This window comes from Anoplolepis gracilipes, chromosome 7 (genome assembly GCF_047496725.1).
Source record: "Anoplolepis gracilipes chromosome 7, ASM4749672v1, whole genome shotgun sequence".
NCBI classification, from domain to species: domain Eukaryota; kingdom Metazoa; phylum Arthropoda; class Insecta; order Hymenoptera; family Formicidae; genus Anoplolepis; species Anoplolepis gracilipes.
Genome location: NC_132976.1, coordinates 3,878,820 through 3,898,420, shown reverse-complemented (window position 1 = coordinate 3,898,420; position 19,601 = coordinate 3,878,820). Strand labels below are relative to the sequence as shown.

Genomic DNA, 19,601 nt, shown 5'->3' with positions numbered 1-19,601 from the left:
TTATAAATTATTAAAAGTTTGCAACAGATAATTATAAAATTTTAAGTTACAATTATAAAATTTATACTGAATTGTCACTTCGCGCGTACTGTAATTTTACAGTGTCTCATACTCAAAAAGTATGTACAGGGATATAGCTTATATTGTTTTTCACCTATTACACTCATCGGCTGGCTATATATCGTTTTTACTGGCAAAGCGAGGTTGAGGCAAAAAATTTACTAGTATATTATTATTAATTTATTTATGGGAAAAATAGAGAAAAAATGTTGTTGAATAATTATAAATAAAAAATAATTTGTATGTTGATTACAATAAAAGTAAAATTTTGTTACTTATTTCACTGTTTGATTATGGAACGTACCTTTGTCACTTTTTTCGCATTATCTCCTTTTTTTATCACAATTTTTTTGTTCTCATAATTCTCCTACCAGAGATCTATTAAAAAAAAATTCAACTCTACCATTATCTCTTGTTACCAGGTGAAGTATATGTACGGCAAAGATGAAAAAAACTTGCGTAACAAGTTCGACGAGCTTGCTATGTATGATGGCATAACATATCTTTCTCCTGATTAGTGTAGACATCGATGCCTTTTATGCTCGTAAAGTTTTTTTTTTTTTTTTTTTGCGAGACAAACTGTATAAACCGGGGATAGCACTTCTGTAATATTTAATGTATGTGTTTCGAGGAAACTGCCTGGTTATTACACTCACATCGCGAGCATGCTCAATGATCATTTTTTCAGAGTGGGAGTAGCGAGTGTCTCTTTATTCAGTCTTCGACATGGACATTACCAAACATTGCGGTTACAAAGGTATCGAACATTTATCATAAGTACTTTTACTTACAATGTGTGTTATGTTTGAGAAGTTTTTGTATAAGTGTTTTTATATTAGTCTAAAAGCAGAAATATTTATATAAAATAATAACATTAATTAATTTTTTTGGACATGTGTTCCATTTATATTTTATCCTCTTATATCTTTCACTGCACAATTAATTTTTTGCATTTTTATTTTGCTTTGATAAGATGAAATAACGAATTTTTTTTTCGATTTTTAATAAGTAATTTAAAATCATCAAAGCTCGTTATGTCAAAGTCTTATATTCTTTCATTTTCAAATTTTTTGTATATTTAATATTTTTTAACAAACATTTTAACTATTTTATGTTAAAATTTTGTTAGATTTTGTGTGGGCTGTTGAACTACAGCGGATAGGTTTGAAGCTGATCGGTTTATGGCCTGGAACTGATAAAGTAGTTAAGAACAGCTTCGTTTCCGATCTTCGTGTGAGCGTCACTTTCATTATAGTAACTTTTCTGTCAGTTATTCCTCTTATATGTTTTCTTGTACGTATTTGGGGCGATATGATTCTCATGATAGACAATCTCCAAGTTACTTTACCTTTAGTGGTGGTTTCGCTAAAACTGATCATCATGCGATGGAAACGTACAAGTATGTCTGAAATTATTATACATAATATTATGTTTCATTGTTTTGCCTTTGATGTTTTGACATAATTTAGTCATTAGACTGTGGTTTTAGAGACTGAGAAAAAGAGATCAAAAACTACACATATAAAAAATATATTATAAAGAAAGATACAATCTTAATATTATACATATGTATATATTTTGCCAAAAATTTTTATTTTTCAAAATTTAATTATATTTCATCAATATATATTTAAAAAATAAAACTTTTAAATTTTTTAACTAAAATTTAAATTTAATTTGACAAACATTATATAATTTGTAGAATTAAAAATATACTTTAGTTATCTTATATATATTCTTAATAATATTAATAATATTAATATTTATTTTCTCTTTACACACACACACAGACACACACACACATACATATATGTATAAATAATTCTAATTGTGTATAAAAGAAAAAGAAAGATTTATATTTATAGATTATAAAAAAAAGCAGTCTATGTGAAAAATTAATATCTTTAGCTTTATAATATCTAAAGATATTAATTTACCTAAATATCTTTTTTACGTATATAAATTAAAAAAAAAAGAATTGCAATTGATTAAATTTTCAAGCTGTCTCGCTCATCCTGAGGATGATGGCGGAAGATTGGGTGAATTTAAAGGTAGACAGAGAGAGACACGTGATGATCAGACGAGTACGAGCTGCTCGACTGATCGTGACTTGTGGATACGCTTTGATGACATTTGTGTTCATTGTACTCATCGTTCTTCCGTCATTTGGTTTACATTTTCGGCATCTATCGAATCTCACGGATCACGACAGACTATTACCGTTCGAGGCGTATTATTTCTACGACACGAATACGAGCCCGCAATTCGAGCTCACTCTTCTCGTTCAAGCCGCGACGATGTTACTGGGCGCGATAACTTATACATCGGTGGACGCTTTTCTTATATTAGCTATCTTTCACATCTGTGGTCAGTTGGAGAATTTTAAACACCGACTGGTCGACTTGGTCTCGCGCAGAGATTTTGATAGCGCTCTGCGCGACAACGTGCAGACTCATATACGACTGATAAGGTGTTTTTACGAATTTCAGTTGTTATTAAAGTAATGAGTAAATTAAAATACTTTTATGATAACGCAATTCAACAACAAAATTTCATAAAAAAGAAAATAATTATTCCTCATGGTTTTTTTCACACTATATACGATTCCGACGTTTAACTTCATCATCACGTCACAATTTTCAGACATTTATGATTATGAGTTGCAAAAATAAATTATTTCTTCAATTAGAAAGTTGGAGTTGTCAAAATTGGACATGAAAAAAATTACAAGAAATGATTACTCTTTTTCCTGTGTTCGAAAAAGAATTATTTTTTACTAAAATTATAGAATATATATTATAAAATTTTGTTATAATTAAGCTTGCGTGCGCATTTTATTATAATTGTAATTCTTGTAAAAATTTTTTGAACGTGTTTATATCTAGATTTGCAGCAAACATCGAAGATACGTTCACTTTAATGATGTTGGGACTGGTATTCTATTTTGGTATTGTATTTTGTCTATTCGGATTTCTATTGGTTATTGTAAGTGTCAGTGAGAAAGTGCACGAAAAACATTGAAGCATTCTTTTCTCTCTCTCTCTCTTGTATTTTTTCTTTAATAATATGTATAACTTTTGATAATAAGAAATTATGCGAAGTATAATATCTTATCTCTGTGGTCGTAATTAATTAATAAAATGTATTATCTAGGTGTTTACGGGTGACAAAATAAGTAATATGTCTCCTCAACGAATATGCTTTGTGATGATCGGTATTGTTACTTTATTGACGCACACATTTCTCTACTGCGGAGCCGGAGAAATGATAATGAAACAAGTAAGTTACATATACATCTATAAACAAAATATAAAAAGCAACGCCCAGGTCTCTTGGAAAGTTTTACTTCTTTTTTATCAACGAGAAATTTAAATATTTTTTATGCCAAATTAAAATTTAAATTTCCCCTAACTATTATATATCAAGTGAACGTGGGCCCCCTTCCCATTTCATAAATAATCAATAGAAAAGAAATGCACATTAACAGATGACGCCTGTTTTTCGATTAAAAACAATTAAAAATTACAAAAACGCAGATTTTCTTAGAATCTTCATCTCTTTTCTGATTATCAATTGATATCTTGGTATATACATGTAGGATAGGTTATTTTTTAATGTCCCACTAATGTCGAAATATCTTTCTTCTATTCCTTTCACAAAAAAAAGTTTTGTAAAAGAATTGTTTAAGAAGGGGACATATGATTATATATAAAATACATATATTATATGTACTAATATATCAATTCGAATTCAGAAGAAGAGATGAGGATTTCGTATGAAATTGTGCAGTTTTATCATTTTTAATACTTTTTAATTGAATAAAACACTGACATCATCTATATTCATATTTGATATATAATAGTTAGAGACCTAAACTTTAATTTAACATTAAAAAAACTTAAATTTCTCATTGACAAAGAAAGAGATAATCAATGGGCATTGCTCTTTAACGTTATATGTTGTAATCAGTATGAAAATATATCACATATTTTAAGTTTAACTATATTTTCAAGCTTACAATAAATCGTCAATTTAATAATTACATAAAGTATAATATTAAATTACTAAAAAAACTTTATATATAATTTAATATAATGTTATAATTCTAATATTTATTATTATTATTATAATTATAAGATTGTTTTTGTAGACATTAACTAAAATTTATTAAATAAAATTAATAAATATTAATTAAAATTAATTTATTAGGTTTTTAATTTTTTTAAATTTGTTAAATTAAATTTCTTTTTTAATTTTTTTTCTCTCCAGACAAAAGAATACTATTCGATTAAATCTTAATTTTAATTTGTACCAAAGAATTATTGATATCCTGAAATAACACAGATCTATATTATATGTGCTAACGTAAGTGCAAGGCAGTGTACCAAACTATGTGCGAACTTGAGTGGTACAGAATAGAGCCAAAAAAGGGAAAAGCATTGATTTTACTGATGATACGCGCCAACGAACCTTTTCACATTACCGCAGGAAAAGTATTTCCACTAACAATGACCACATTCTGCAGCGTAAGATAATTAATAGTCTATAATTAAAATATCTTTTTGCAAGTTCAAGCGAAATCTTGCACGACTATAAAATGTATAAGTATGTTTTTTAGCTATTGAAAACATCGGCCGGTTATATATCGTTTTTATTAGCAAATCGCGAAGCGTGAGAAAAGTTACATCATTTACATTTGCAGACATTGAAAGAGGATGAATAATATTTCTGATTTTATAGATAAGATTATAATCAGAAACTGTTAATAACTACCAATTTAATAGAAAGTAGAAATAATTTGTAATTTGTATAAATTATATTATTGTAAATGTATAATATTTAATATTTATTATATAGTTTAGAATTCCTACTACAGAAATTTGCGGTATTTTTTCCGTTATTTCACATAGGTAGAGTTATATAATCAATAATATCAAAGACAAAAATGTTTTGTGTATAAGATAAAGGAGAGATCACAATTCGAAAAAAAGTCAAAAATTAAATGTTTATTTATTTCTTTAATGAAATTTACAAATTCTCTTTGGTATGTTAAACATATTTAGTAAACAATATTTCAATTTATTTATCACTTTGTTAAGATAATATAGTTTTTTTCAGAAATGCAATCTCTCCTAACTGGGTAAGTGAGATTGCGCACGTGAGTAGGATAGATTGCGCATGAGTAGGGAAGATGATTTTTTATTTGAAAACAAATGTAAATTACTTATTTTTTATTAAAATTTATTCTTTTAAAAAAATTGTTTTATTATTACAAAAAATAAATATAAATAATAATAATAAGATTATAGGAATGGAGAAAATTAATAACAATAAAACTAATAATAATAATAAAAATTGTTTTACTACTTAAAAAAAATAAATAATAACGATAATAATGATAATAATAATGTGATATTTAATACTATTTTATTTATTATGTAAAATGCAGCAGATAAAAAAGAATATTCTTTATTTTTGTTTATTTTATTTTCAAATTAATTGATTGAACAAGTTTATTTTAATTTCTTTTCTCGTTGAAATAAATGAAATCTGTGTAAAACTTTTTTAACGCTTATGCTAACTATTCTTATTAAATAGGAAAAATTGCGTATATGGCATGGAAATTTTTACAGGTAAAATTGCATGAAAACATAAGTACTAGTCTAAATAAAGAACTAACGAAAAAACTACAGTTTTTATGCAATTATTTAGAAGAAACATTTCTTATAAAAATATCAAAAAAGATTCCTAAAAATTCAAGCACTTTTTTTACAAAACGAGCAGAAAATTGTTAATAACACACAAATAATCACTTGATTTGACTGCAGTCTCCATAATGTGCTCATTGTTTCTTACACGGCTGCACGCGCATCTCATTCCTTTTACTTAAAAATGCGCAAACTCTTCTACGCGCAATTTCTCTTATCTTTTCCTTATATTAAAGTTACAGTAAAAATGATGATAATTATAAATTTATGATATATATAACACAATCTACGTGTCCAAAGTTTAAAAAATCGTCCAAAGTATATAAAATTATTTAATAATAATATTATGTTTATCAAAAGACAATTTACATCTATTTTTGAAGAGATAAATTAACAATATTTTTATAATTTATAATCAACGGCATATTGTCCGTTTTTTCACCGCATCTTTTTTTTATATATGCGTGACTGAAGTTTTTCTATTCCTTAAATTCTTTCCCTATAAAGAGGCTCTTCTCCGTATAGATATTAAAAATGCAACATCCAACATGCAATGTTGTCTCTCGTTACAAAAAGTGAAGGTGATGTCGTTATAAAAAGTACGAAAAAACTTATACAAAAAAAAATTAAGAAAGTTCGACGGACTTACCTTTAACCGATGTAATTTCCTTTCTATTAGTGGCGTAGATACATCGATCTTTTTTTACTATGCACCCTCTTATGTTCGCATAAAGTTTCGTCGCGCGAAACGAATGGCTGTTACTAACTGGGCGTGACATTTGTAATATTTAATGCTTTCTTCGACGAGGACAACAGGTTGTCGCACTTGTATCGCGAGCATGCGTGATCATAGTTTTCAATAGTGCGGCGACGTACGCTTCAGTCTTTGACATGGACATTTCAAAACATTCGGGTTACAGAGGTATCGAGTATCTGTTACGTATTTTTCTCTCCCTGTCATTCGCAGTGTATTTGAGCGTTACACCTTTGCCGAATTTTTTTTTGGATTACAGCGTTATTAGTGAAAATAAAAACTGCTATGCATATATATATAATAAAAGGTCGCACATGTGAATCTTTTAAACATCGATTGCAGTGCGATTGAAATACTACCCTTAAAAATTTTTAAATCGTTATAGACGTATAAGATTTAATTTAAATGAGAACGTGCAATTTTTTTTTTATAATCTTGAAATATATTTGATACGTGAAATTCTTATTTATAATTCTTTATTATAATTGTTTTAAAATTTTCCGAGTTTCAACGATTCGTACATTTTAATTTACAGCTATAATTATTACATTCTAAGAGAATATATACCTTTAGATAAGACAGAAAAAAAGGTTCTTTTAATATTTTTTTCAGAAACTGTGATGTGTTAATCAAAATTTTTAAAAAAATTTTTTATATATATTTGCTTTTTTAAATAAATTTTCTATAACTTTTTATTACTAAGTACATATATTCTTAAATAAAAGACTTAAACTTCAACAATTTTTGGAAAAAACTTTCTAAAAATATTATCTTGTTTAAAAAACTAGAACTTTTCTTTAAAATACATTTTTCAGTCTATTTAAATATATAGAATTTCTCTTAATTTCTTAAACTCATTTTTCAATATTAAAATATTACTAGATTTTGTATGGGCGGTCCAGTTAAATCGTTTTGGTTTGAAACTGTGCGGTTTATGGCCGAGGAACGATGAAATTACTAACAATAAGAGTAATTTCGCTTCCGATCTTCGCGTGACTATTATTTTCGTTATAATAACGTTTATCTCTGGTATTCCCTACGTATGTTCGCTTATACGAGTCTGGGGCGATATGCTACTGGTGGTAGACAACTTACAGATTATGTTACCCCTCATGGTTACTTCATGGAAACTTGTTATCTTTAGATGGAAACGAACAGGTACGTACTCAGAATTATTCTAGGCAAAGCGTTTAATTTCAGAATTTTGTTCTTCGACTCAAATTGCATATCTATATTATAATCGAAATAGAATTTCGATATTATAATCGAAATAATAGAAATTATTATTTCTGATTATATGTATGTAAATAAAAAAAATTATGATTAAATAGATTTTTAAACATATAAGTTACATTATTATACTTATAAAATTGAATTATGTTGTTATATTATTTAATTTATATACTCATAAAAGTAATTTTATTTTCCAAATTAGATAAAATGTCTTTTTTCAATGTGTATTATATTACATTTGGTTATATTTTTAATATACTTATAGTGGGATTTAAGAGTCACATTGATTAAATTGCATTTGCGATTTATAATTTTCTTTCATAGTTGAAATTAATCAAAGAATAAAAAATATCCAGTTTTATAATATATTTAAATGTTATCTCGAACAGTGTTTAAATAATAATATCTTTTTTGAAAAGTAATGCGATTTAGGTCATCTTTCTTTAAATCGTGACGCATGTAAATAATTATCTTTTTCGCAAATTAATAAATAAATAAGAAACTCAAATAAAATGCATTGTCTTTACGCGGGCAATATCCTATTTTATAATATCTTATCTTACTATAATTCCAAGTTCTCTTATCCATCGTAAAAATGATGACGGAAGACTGGATGACGCCGAAAATAAAGACGGAAAGAGACGTGATGGTGAAGCGCGCTCAGACCGCACGGATAATCGTGATCATCGGATACATTCTGATGATATTCATGTTCATCCTAATCATTGTTCTTCCTTGCTTCGGTCTGTCGTACAGACATCTAACGAATCTCACGGATCGAGACAGACCGTTGCCGTTGTCGACGTATTACTTTTACGATACGGATAAGAGTCCGCAATTCGAGTTGACATTTTTCGTTCAGGCCACGACGATCTTTTTGGCGGTTATACCTTACACGTCGGTGGACGCTTTCCTCGGGATCGTTGTCTTTCATATCTGTGGTCAGCTGGAGAATTTTGAACGTCGATTAGTCAGTTTGACTTCGTGCAAAGATTTCGATAGCGCTCTGCGCGATAACATGCGGGCTCATATAAGACTGATAAGGTATTTCCACGAATTTCAGTTGTTATTAAAATGATCAATAAATTAAAATACTTTTATATACGATAACAGAATTAACAAAAAAAAAATCTAATAAAGAGAACAATTATTTCTGATACTTTTTTGACCCTTTATCTATACATATATTTTATAATTCTAACGTTCAAATTCATCATGTCATTATTTTGAGAAATTTATGATATAAATTGCAAAATTGTCGTCAGAATATTTAAATAACTATAGAAAATAATTATTCTCTTTGTTATGTTCGAAAAAAATTGTTTTTTGTAGAACGGTATTAAACTCATGTCACGTCATAGATTTTGTTAAGCGTCATTCTTGTGAAATCTTTGATTTATATATCTATAGATTCGCAGCATATATCGAAGATATGTTCGCTTTATTGATGTTGGGATTGGTTTTCTATTTTGGTATTATATTTTGTGTATACGGGTTTCTATTTGTCATTGTAAGTATCAGTGAAAAACGTACGAAAAAATTGATACATTCTTTTTTCTTTCTCTCTGTCTTTTTTATAATTTTTTATTTTTGATAATATAAAATTTTCTGAAGTATCTTATTTATCATTGATCGTTATTAATTAACTTAACCAGATGTATTATTTAGATGCTTACCGGCGAAATGAGTGACATATCTCTTCAACGAGTTTTCTTCTTGATAACAGGCATTTTTACTTTATTAGCGCACACGTTTCTTTATTGTGGCGCGGGAGAAATGGTAATGGAACAAGTAAGTTATAGGTACATCTATAAACGAAATATAAATTTACATATGTACTTTAATCAGTGTAAAAATATATCACACATTATAAATTTAATAACTAAATTTTCCAAGTGACAATAAATGTTTGTTTGCCAGTTTAGTATATATTAAATTTGACATTAAGTAATTAAAAAAACATTATATACATATATATGTACTCATAATATTTATTATATAATATTGTTTCTATAGACATTAATTTATTAAGTTTAAATTTTTTTTTTAATTTGTTAGCCTTAGCCTTTTTTTACATTTTTTTCCCTTAGGCAGAGATAAAGGATTCCTTTTATCAACTCATTAATTAAATTTTAATTTTAATTTATGTTTATCGAATAACCGTCAATATACTGAAATAACACAGATATATCCGTATTATATGTGCTGTATGTGCTAACATAAGTGCAAGGCAGTGCACCGTGCTGCGTGTGATCTTGAATGGTACAGATTGAAGCCAAAAGAGGGAAGAACTCTGATTTTACTAATTTTACGAGCCAACGAACCTTTTTACATCACTGCGGGAAAAATATTTCCACTAACAATGACCACATTTTGCAGCGTAAGATAATTAATAGTCTGTTTATTATAAAATAACTTTTTGCAAATTCTGGCGACATCTCACATGGCTAAAAATGTAAAACTTTTTTTTCAGTTATTAAAAACATCAATCGGGTATATATCGTTTTTGCTAGCAAATCGCGAAGCGTGAGAAATTATATCTATTCAGAAATTAAGAGAAGATAAATAATAACATATATCCGATGAGTAAAATTATGACTAGAAATTAAGGGTCGACAGCCGGCAATGTGGAGATTCCTATCGGCCGGCTGCGAACTATGGATTCGTTTTTGTCGTATTACAGCTAAAATTTAGAGAAAATCGCAATAAAATTATGATATTTTTAATCAGCAACATTGTCCGCAGGTTCCTAAAGAGTGATTTTTTGGAAAAAAGATTAAAATAAAATTTCCAAAAATGTGCTGCTGACCGCGGATCAGGTGTAGCTGCTCCTTGAATTCGAATTCAATTTATTATAAATTTTTAAGAGTCAAATTGCAAAATCCGGCTCTTTAGAACCTTTCAATTTTTATAAAGAATATATTAAAACAAAATTCATAAAGAAATATAACGTTTTCGATGCTACATACGAAAAATACGAATATCGCTATCTGTACTTAAAATACAGCTAACAAATCGATGTTGGTAGCGCCGCTTGCTAAGGAGATACAATGAAAGGCAATAATGTCGTCTTTGTCTCTCTTGAAATGCAATATTTGTATGTATACAGACATACACTAATACATTGAATAAGAATTCATTTCTCAATGTTGGTGACAGGGACATTGGAATTTTCTCACCGGTCCTGTCGACCCTTAATAATTCTATTGTTAAGAAAGAAAGTAGAAACAATTTGTACTTTATGTAAATTGTATTATTGTATAAATGTAATATTTAATATTTATATATGCATTTAGAAAATTCCTACAAAAACTTGCTTTTCTTCTATTATTTCGTATAAGTGAAACTAATCAATAATATCAGAGACAAAGATGTTTTATATATATATATATGATTATTATATAGTGAAAAAGATAATAATTATGAATTTACGATACATAATACAATCTACGCGTCTAAATTTTAAAAATCATCAAAAATATATACATATAATTTAATAAGAATTTTTATGTTTATCGAAAGACAATTCACAATAATTTGTTAAAAGATAACTATGTGAAATACATATATACAGATATATATATATATTATATCTCTTTTAATAGTATCATATTTATTAATATTTATTATAAAAAATTATTGCTTTATGGTAGACGATATTCTTTCAATTAATATGATATTGTACGTTTTTTCCGTCACGTCTTTTTTTTTTGTGCGACATATGATAAGTTTTTACGTTTTCTTCTCCCATAGAGAAACCTTCTTCTCTATAGATATTAAAAATGCAACATCCAACATACAACGTTATCTCTCGTTATAAGAAGTAAATGCGATTGTCGTTATTAAAAGTACGAAGAAAGTTGCACAAAAAAAGTAAGAGAGTTCAACGGACTTACCTTTAACACAATATAACTCCCTTTCTATTAGGCGTAGCTTTATCGTTGTTTTTTTTTACAATGTTTTTTATCCTCGTTATAAGAAGTAAATGCGAATGTCGTTATTAAAAGTACGAAGAAAGTTGCATAAAAAAAAGTAAGAGAGTTCAACGGACTTACCTTTAACACAATATATAACTCTCTATTAGGCGTAGCTTTATCGTTGCTTTTTTTTATAATGTTTTTTACCCTCTTATGCTCGCATAAAATTCTATCGCGTAAAACGAATGGCTATTATCAACTGGGCGTAACATTTGTAATATTTAATGTTTTCTTCGACAAAGGCGGTTGGCACAGGTTGTCGCACGCGTATCGCGAGCATGCGTGATGATCATCGTTTACGACAGTTTGGAGCTGCACGATGGAGTGGACCTCAGTCTTCAATATGGATATTTCCGAGCATTCGGGTTACAGAGGTATTAAGTGTTATTCATAGTGAGCGTTACACCTTTGTCAATTTTTTTTTTTTTTGATTAGAGCATTATTAGTGAAAATAAAAAAAACTGTTATACATATATAACAAAAGCTTATGCGTGAATCTTCCAAACATCGATTGCAGTATGATTGCAATACTATCCTTCAAAATTTTAGAATCATTATAGATATATAAGATTTAATTTAAATGAGAACGTGCAATTTTTTTTTTATAATCTTGAAATATATTTGATAGGTGAAATATTATAATTGTTTTAAGGTTTTCTGAGTTTCAACAATTCGAACGTTTTAATTTACAGCTACAGTTTTTATATTTTAAAAAAACATATACCTATAAATAAGACAGAAAAAAAGGTTCTTTTAATATTTTTTTCAGAAACTGTGAGACTTTAATCAATATTTTTTAAAAGTAAATTTGCTTTTTTAAATAAACTTTGTATAACTTTTTATAACTAAGTACATATATTCTTAAATAAAAGACTGATTAAATCTCAACAATGTTTGGAAAAAAGTTTCTAAAAATATTATCTCTTGTTTAAAAAACTAAAACTTGTCTTTAAAATACACTTAGTTTTTCAGTCTATTTAAAAATATATAATTTCGCTCAATTTCTTAAACTCATTTTTTAATATTAAAATACTACTAGATTTTGTATGGGCGGTCCAGTTAAATCGTTTTGGTTTGGAACTGTGCGGTTTATGGCCGAGAAATGATGAAATTACTAACAATAAGAGTAAATTTGCTTCCGATCTTCGTGTGGCTATTATTTTCGTTATAGTAACGTTTGTCTCTGGTATTCCCTTCGTATGTTCGCTTATACGAGTCTGGGGCGATATGCTACTAGTGGTAGACAACTTACAGATTATGTTACCTCTCATGGCTACTTCATTGAAACTTGTTATCTTTAGATGGAAACGAACAGGTATGTACTTAGAATTATTCTACGCAAAGCGTTTAATTTCAGATTTTTGTTCTTCGACTCAAATTGCATATCTCTATCACAATCAGAAATTATTATTTCTGATTATATGTAAGTAAAAAAAATAATTATAATTAAATAGATTTTTAAACATATAAGTTATATTATTATACTTATAAAATTGAATTATGTTGTTATATTATTTAATTTGTATACTCATAAAAGTAATTTTATTTTCCAAATTTGATAAAATGTCTTTTTTCAATGAGTATTATATTGTATTTAAATATATGTTTAATATACTTATGGTAAGATTTAAGAGTCACATTAATTAAATTGCATTTGCGATTTATAATTTTCTTTCATAGTTGAAATTAATCAAAGAATAAAAAATATCCAGTTTTATTATATATATTTAAATATATTTAAATGTTATCTCGAACAGTGTTTAAATAATAATATCTTTTTTGAAAAGTAATGCAATTTAGGTCATCTTTCTTTAAATCGTGACGCATGTAGATAATTATCTTTTTCGTAAATTAATAAATAAATAAGAAACTCAAATAAAATACATTGTCTTTACGCGCGCAATATCCTATTTTATAATATCTTATCTTACTATATTTCCAAGTTCTCTTATCCATCGTGAAAACGATGGCGGAAGACTGGATGACGCCGAAAATAAACGCGGAAAGAGACGTGATGGTGAAGCGCGCTCAGACCGCACGGATGATCGTGATCTTCGGATACATTCTGATGATATTCATATTCACCACGGTCATCGTTCTTCCTTGCCTCGGTCTGTCGTACAGACATCTAACGAATCTCACGGATCGGGGCAGACCATTGCCGTTGCAGACGTATTACTTTTACGATACGGATAAGAGTCCGCAGTTCGAGTTGACGCTTCTCGTTCAGGCCACGACGATCTTCCTGGCGGCTATATCTTACACGTCGGTGGACGCTTTCCTCGGGCTCGTTGTCCTTCACATCTGTGGTCAGCTGGAGAACTTTGAACATCGATTAGTCAGTTTGACTTCGTGCAAAGATTTCGATAACGCTCTGCGCGATAACGTGCGGGCTCATATAAGACTGATAAGGTATTTCTACGAATTTCAGTTGTTATTAAAATGATCAATAAATTAAAATACTTTTATATACAATAACAGAATTTAACAAAAAAAATCTAATAAAGAAAACAATTATTTCTGATACTTTTTTGACGCTTTATCTATACATATATTTTATAATTCTAACGTTCGAATTCATCATGTCATTATTTTGAGAAATTTATGATATAAATTGCAAAATTGTCGTCAGAATATTTAAATAACTATAGAAAATAATTATTCTCTTTGTTATGTTCGAAAAAAATTGTTTTTTGTAGAACTATATTAAACTCATGTCACGTCATAGATTTTGTTAAGCGTCATTCTTGTGAAACTTTGATTTATATATCTATAGATTCGCAGCATATATCGAAGATATGTTCGCTTTATTGATGTTGGGATTGGTTTTCTACTTTGGTATTGTATTTTGTCTATTCGGGTTTCTCTTGGTCATTGTAAGTATCAGTGAAAAACGTATAAAAAAATTGATACGTTCTCTTTTTTTCTCTCTGTCTTTTTTACAATTTTTTATTTTTGATAATATAAAATTTTCTGAAGTATCTTATTTATCATTGATCGTTATTAATTAACTTAACCAGATGTATTATTTAGATGCTTTCCGGCGAAATGAGTGACATATCTCTTCAACAAGTTTTCTTCTTGATAACAGGCATTTTTACTTTATTAGCGCACACGTTTCTTTATTGTGGCGCGGGAGAAATGGTAATGGAACAAGTAAGTTATAGGTACATCTATAAACGAAATATAAATTTACATATGTACTGTAATCAGTGTAAAAATATATTACACATTATAAATTTAATAACTAAATTTTCAAAGTGACAATAAATGTTTGTTTGCCAGTTTAGTATATATTTGACATTAAGTAATTAAAAAAACATTATACACATATATATGTACTCATAATATTTATTATATAAAATTGTTTCTATAGACATTAATTTATTAAGTTTAAATTTTTTTTTTTAATTTCTTAGCCTTAGCCTTTTTTTACATTTTTTTCCCTTAGGCAGAGATAAAGGATTCCTTTTATCAACTCATTAATTAAATTTTAATTTTAATTTATGTTTATCAAATAACCGTCAATATACTGAAATAACACAGATATATCCGTATTATATGTGCTGTATGTGCTAACATAAGTGCGAGGCAGTGCACCGCGCTGCGTGTGATCTTGAATGGTACAGATTGGAGCCAAAAGAGGGAAGAACTCTGATTTTACTAATTTTACGAGCCAACGAACCTTTTTACATCACCGCGGGAAAAATATTTCCACTAACAATGACCACATTTTGCAGCGTAAGATAATTAATAGTCTGTTTATTATAAAGTAACTTTTTGCAAACTCTAGCGACATCTCACATGGCTGAAAATGTAAAAATTTTTTTTCAGTTATTAAAAACATCAACCGGGTATATATCGTTTTTACTAGCAAATCGTGAAGCATGAGAGGAATTATATCTATTCAGAAATTAAAAGAAGATAAATAATAACATATATCTAATGAGTAAAAATTATGACTAAAAATTAATAACTGTATTGTTTAGAAAGAAAGTAGAAACAATTTGTACTTTATGTAAATTGTATTATTATAAATGTAATATTTAATATTTATATATGCATTTAGAATCCCGACAAAAACTTGCTTTTCTTCTATTATTTTGTATAAGTGAAACTAATCAATAATATCAGAGAAAAAGATGTTATATATATATATATATATATATATATATATATATATATATATACATATATAATTATTATATTGTGAAAAAGATAATAATTATGAATTTACGATACATAATACAATCTACGCGTCTAAATTTTAAAAATCATTAAAAATATATACATATAATTTAATAAGAATTTTTATGTTTATCGAAAGACAATTCACAATAATTTGTTAAGAGATAACTATGTGAAATACATATATACAGATATATATATATTATATCTCTTTTAATAGTATCATATTTATTAATATTTATTATAAAAAAATATTGCTTTATGGTAGACGATATTCTTTCAATTAATATGATATTGTACGTTTTTTCCGTCACGTCTTTTTTTTTTTGTGCGATACATGATAAGTTTTTATGTTTTCTTCTCCCATAGAGGAACCTTCTTCTTTATAGATATTAAAAATGTAACATCCAACATACAACGTTATCTCTCGTTATAAGAAGTAAATGCGAATGTCGTTATTAAATGTACGAAGAAAGTTGCACAAAAAAAAGTAAGAGAGTTCAACGGACTTACCTTTAACACAATATATAACTTTCTTTCTATTAGGCATAGCTTTATCGTTGTTTTTTTTTATAATGTTTTTTACCCTCTTATGCTCGCATAAAATTCTATCGCGTGAAACGAATGGCTATTATCAACTGGGCGTAACATTTGTAATATTTAATGCTTTCTTCGACGAAGGCGGTTGGCACAGGTTGTCGCACGCGTATCGCGAGCATGCGTGATGATCATCGTTTACGACAGTTTGGAGCCGCACGATGGAGTGGACCTCAGTCTTCGACATGGACATTTCCGAGCATTCGGGTTATAGAGGTATTAAAGTGTTATTCATAGTGTGAACGTTACACCTTTGCCAATTTTTTTTTTTTTTGATTATAGCATTATTAGTGAAAATAAAAAGCTGCTATACATATATGTATAACAAAAGCTTATGCGTGAATCTTCCAAACATCGATTGCAATACAATTGCAATACTACTCTTAAATTTTAGAGTTGTTATAATTCTGTGAGATGGAATATTCGAATAAGAAATGTGCAATTTTTATTTTACAATATTGAATTTTTAAATGAATATAATTCTTTATTATAATTGTTTTCAATTGTTTTGATTTTATAAATCTTTCAAAGTTTTTAGAAATATCCATGTTAATTTATAAAATTTATTAAGGGAGTATTTAAGTATTTTAAAAAAGTATATATATTTTTAGACAAGAAACAAGAGATTCTTTTAGGATTTTTTTCAGAAATTATGATATTTTTAAATCCAAATTATTTTAAAAGTATATATATATATTATATATATATATATATTTATTTTCTTTAAATAAATTTTGTATCAATTTTATTAGCTAAATACATATATATATTTAAATTAATAAAAGTTTAATTATGATCTATAAACAATTTCCAAAAAAATTTTTTTTTTAATATTATCTTGAAAAATTAAACTTATCTTTAAAAACTTTATTTTCGATCTATTTAGAGATATATATTTTTTCTTAATTTTTCAAACTAACTTTTTATGATAATATTAAAATGTTGGTAGATTTTGTATGGGCGGTGAAATTAAATCGTTTAGGTTTGGAACTGATCGGTTTATGGCCCAAAAGCGATGAAATTGCTAAAAGTAAGTTCGCTTCCGATCTTCGCGTGGCTATTATTTTCGTAATAGTTACATTTATCTCTGGTATTCCCCTCGTATGTTCCCTTGTACGAGTCTGGGGCGATATGATACTTATGATAGACAATATCCAAGTTACCTTACCCTTGCTAGTGGTCTCGTTGAAACTTGTCATCATGCGGTGGAAACGGACAGGTATGTACAGTTAGGATTATCAAAATTTTAGAAAAATAAAAATTTAATTACATTTTTTAAAATAAATGTAGAAAAATATCAAAATTATTTTTAATTACATTTTTTAATTCGTGTTTACTATAAAAACCATGAAGAAGAAATGTTTTAAAAATACATTCAATATTTTTAAAAGGAGGATATGTTGTATAATTTTATAAATGATTACTGTATTTCACACAAAGCACTTTTATCCATCGTAAATATGATGGCGGAAGACTGGACGAAATTAAAAACGGTAAAGGAAAGGGAGGTGATGATAGGACGAGCGCAGATCGCTCGAATGATCGTCATCAGTGGATACGTTCTGATGGTGTTGGCGTTCATTATAGTCGTCGTTCTTCCATATTTCGGCTTGCTATTGACAAGGCACTTGACAAATCTCACAGATCCGGGCAAGCCGTTGCCCTTGCAGACTTATTATTTCTACGACACAGATCCGAGCCCGCAATTCGAGCTGACGTACGTCATTCAAGCCATCACCATCTTCCTGGCCGCTGTTACTTACACGTCAGTGGACGCTTTTCTTGGACTCGCGATCCTTCACTTCTGTGGCCAGTTAGAGAACTTCAAAAGCCATATATCCATTTTGACTTCGTGCCAGAATTTCATTCGTGTTCTGAGGAACACTGTGGTGAATCATCTACGACTTATCAGGTATCTGCAATTGTCAATCAATAATATGATTATAAGAAATAAAATCTAGAAATGCTTTTTTTTGAAAGAAATTAGTTTTACTAACAGTTATTCATCATTATCTTAACAATAATAATAGTCCAATAATATAAAGAGCAATATTTTTGGCTTTTATTTATAAAGAGATTATGTAAAAAAAAACAATTGTGCATTGCTTTGAAAAAAAAATTAAATTTTAAGTAATTAATAATTTAATATGTTAATGTGTATGTGAGAGAGAGAGAGAGAGAGAGAGAGAGAGAAAAGGAGATGTTTTTAGTTTATTTCAAATTTAGAATATGAGACAAAGGTTTCTGACATTTTGTGTTAATTATATAGAATTAAATTCCATTTTCTATTATTTGCACTTTTTGTTAAAATATAAATAATAATAAAAACGATTTTGTATGTGTAAATCTAAATCTATTTAATATAAATGATCGAGAGTTACAGAAAATATAAATTAAAATATGAAATTTGAAGTATGTATATCAGATTTTAAAATTATATATTTTATGAAAAAAAATATATATATATTAAGTATATTAAAATAATATAATTTATTTATTAAATATATTATAGATTTGCCAATATGATTGAAGAGACCTTTACATTAATGATGTTGAGTTTAGTGCTCTATTTCGCTATTTTATTTTGTCTACATGGATTTCTATTGCTTACTGTAAGTTGTTTAAAAGACTTCCATTTTAACGTTTTTTACGCATTTTTATTTATTGCAGGAAATATTTTTTACTTTTTCTTTCTTTCCAATTTTTTATCTGCATAATATTGATCTGATTCACATTAATCTGTTTTTATTAATTAGCAAGGTATATTGTCCAGGTGATCAACGAAGGAACTTTTTCCTTCTCGCGATTATGTTTTCCATTAATTGGTATTAGTATTTTGCTCTCGCATACATTTCTTTATTGCGGAGCAGGGGAAATTGTGATGATGCAAGTGAGTAATTACATACTGTAGAGAATTTATAGGTAGAATATTTTCTTGTATAACAATATCGTACGTCACATTATCTCAATATATTATTTTGCATATTAATTGTTAAGTGCGAAGGAGTATATCGTACTATATGCGATCTTGAATGGTACAAACTCGAGCCTAGAGAGGCAAGGAATCTTATCTTATTAATGAGA

General features: G+C 27.8%; 3 protein-coding genes across 3 annotated transcripts; all 3 read left to right on the top strand.

Moving 5' to 3' along the window:
• Positions 1-1,197: 1,197 nt before the first annotated feature.
• On the top strand, positions 1,198-4,776 carry LOC140667805 (odorant receptor 10-like). Its single transcript, XM_072896067.1, has 6 exons — positions 1,198-1,459; positions 2,062-2,530; positions 2,946-3,045; positions 3,214-3,339; positions 4,431-4,586; positions 4,679-4,776. Exons 1-6 carry the CDS (start codon positions 1,372-1,374, stop codon positions 4,733-4,735), a joined length of 996 nt encoding a protein of 331 aa, XP_072752168.1. The 5' UTR covers positions 1,198-1,371; the 3' UTR covers positions 4,736-4,776.
• A 2,666-nt stretch (positions 4,777-7,442) lies between these two features.
• Positions 7,443-10,444, top strand: LOC140667809 (odorant receptor 10-like). Its single transcript, XM_072896072.1, has 6 exons — positions 7,443-7,680; positions 8,331-8,799; positions 9,166-9,265; positions 9,424-9,546; positions 9,980-10,135; positions 10,229-10,444. The coding sequence occupies exons 1-6, from the start codon at positions 7,593-7,595 to the stop codon at positions 10,283-10,285; spliced, it is 993 nt and encodes a 330-aa protein (XP_072752173.1). The 5' UTR covers positions 7,443-7,592; the 3' UTR covers positions 10,286-10,444.
• A 1,595-nt stretch (positions 10,445-12,039) lies between these two features.
• Positions 12,040-19,378, top strand: LOC140667654 (uncharacterized). Its single transcript, XM_072895790.1, has 12 exons — positions 12,040-12,106; positions 12,772-13,047; positions 13,676-14,144; positions 14,509-14,608; positions 14,766-14,888; positions 15,318-15,473; positions 15,567-15,621; positions 16,665-16,733; positions 17,467-17,736; positions 17,958-18,429; positions 19,030-19,129; positions 19,274-19,378. Exons 1-12 carry the CDS (start codon positions 12,052-12,054, stop codon positions 19,292-19,294), a joined length of 2,166 nt encoding a protein of 721 aa, XP_072751891.1. The 5' UTR covers positions 12,040-12,051; the 3' UTR covers positions 19,295-19,378.
• Positions 19,379-19,601: the final 223 nt, after the last annotated feature.

Excerpts from the sequence above, each read along its gene's own strand:
- LOC140667805 (XM_072896067.1), top strand. The coding sequence starts at position 1,372 with ATGATTCTCATGATAGACAATCTCCAAGTTACTTTACCTTTAGTGGTG. Across the intron at positions 2,531-2,945 it reads ACTCATATACGACTGATAAG|ATTTGCAGCAAACATCGAAG; the intron begins GTGTTTTTACGA and ends GTTTATATCTAG. Across the intron at positions 3,340-4,430 it reads GAGAAATGATAATGAAACAA|TGCAAGGCAGTGTACCAAAC; the intron begins GTAAGTTACATA and ends TGCTAACGTAAG.
- LOC140667809 (XM_072896072.1), top strand. The coding sequence starts at position 7,593 with ATGCTACTGGTGGTAGACAACTTACAGATTATGTTACCCCTCATGGTT. Across the intron at positions 9,547-9,979 it reads GAGAAATGGTAATGGAACAA|TGCAAGGCAGTGCACCGTGC; the intron begins GTAAGTTATAGG and ends TGCTAACATAAG. Across the intron at positions 10,136-10,228 it reads CAATGACCACATTTTGCAGC|TTATTAAAAACATCAATCGG; the intron begins GTAAGATAATTA and ends CTTTTTTTTCAG.
- LOC140667654 (XM_072895790.1), top strand. The coding sequence starts at position 12,052 with ATGGAGTGGACCTCAGTCTTCAATATGGATATTTCCGAGCATTCGGGT. Across the intron at positions 14,145-14,508 it reads GCTCATATAAGACTGATAAG|ATTCGCAGCATATATCGAAG; the intron begins GTATTTCTACGA and ends ATATATCTATAG. Across the intron at positions 14,609-14,765 it reads TCGGGTTTCTCTTGGTCATT|ATGCTTTCCGGCGAAATGAG; the intron begins GTAAGTATCAGT and ends TGTATTATTTAG.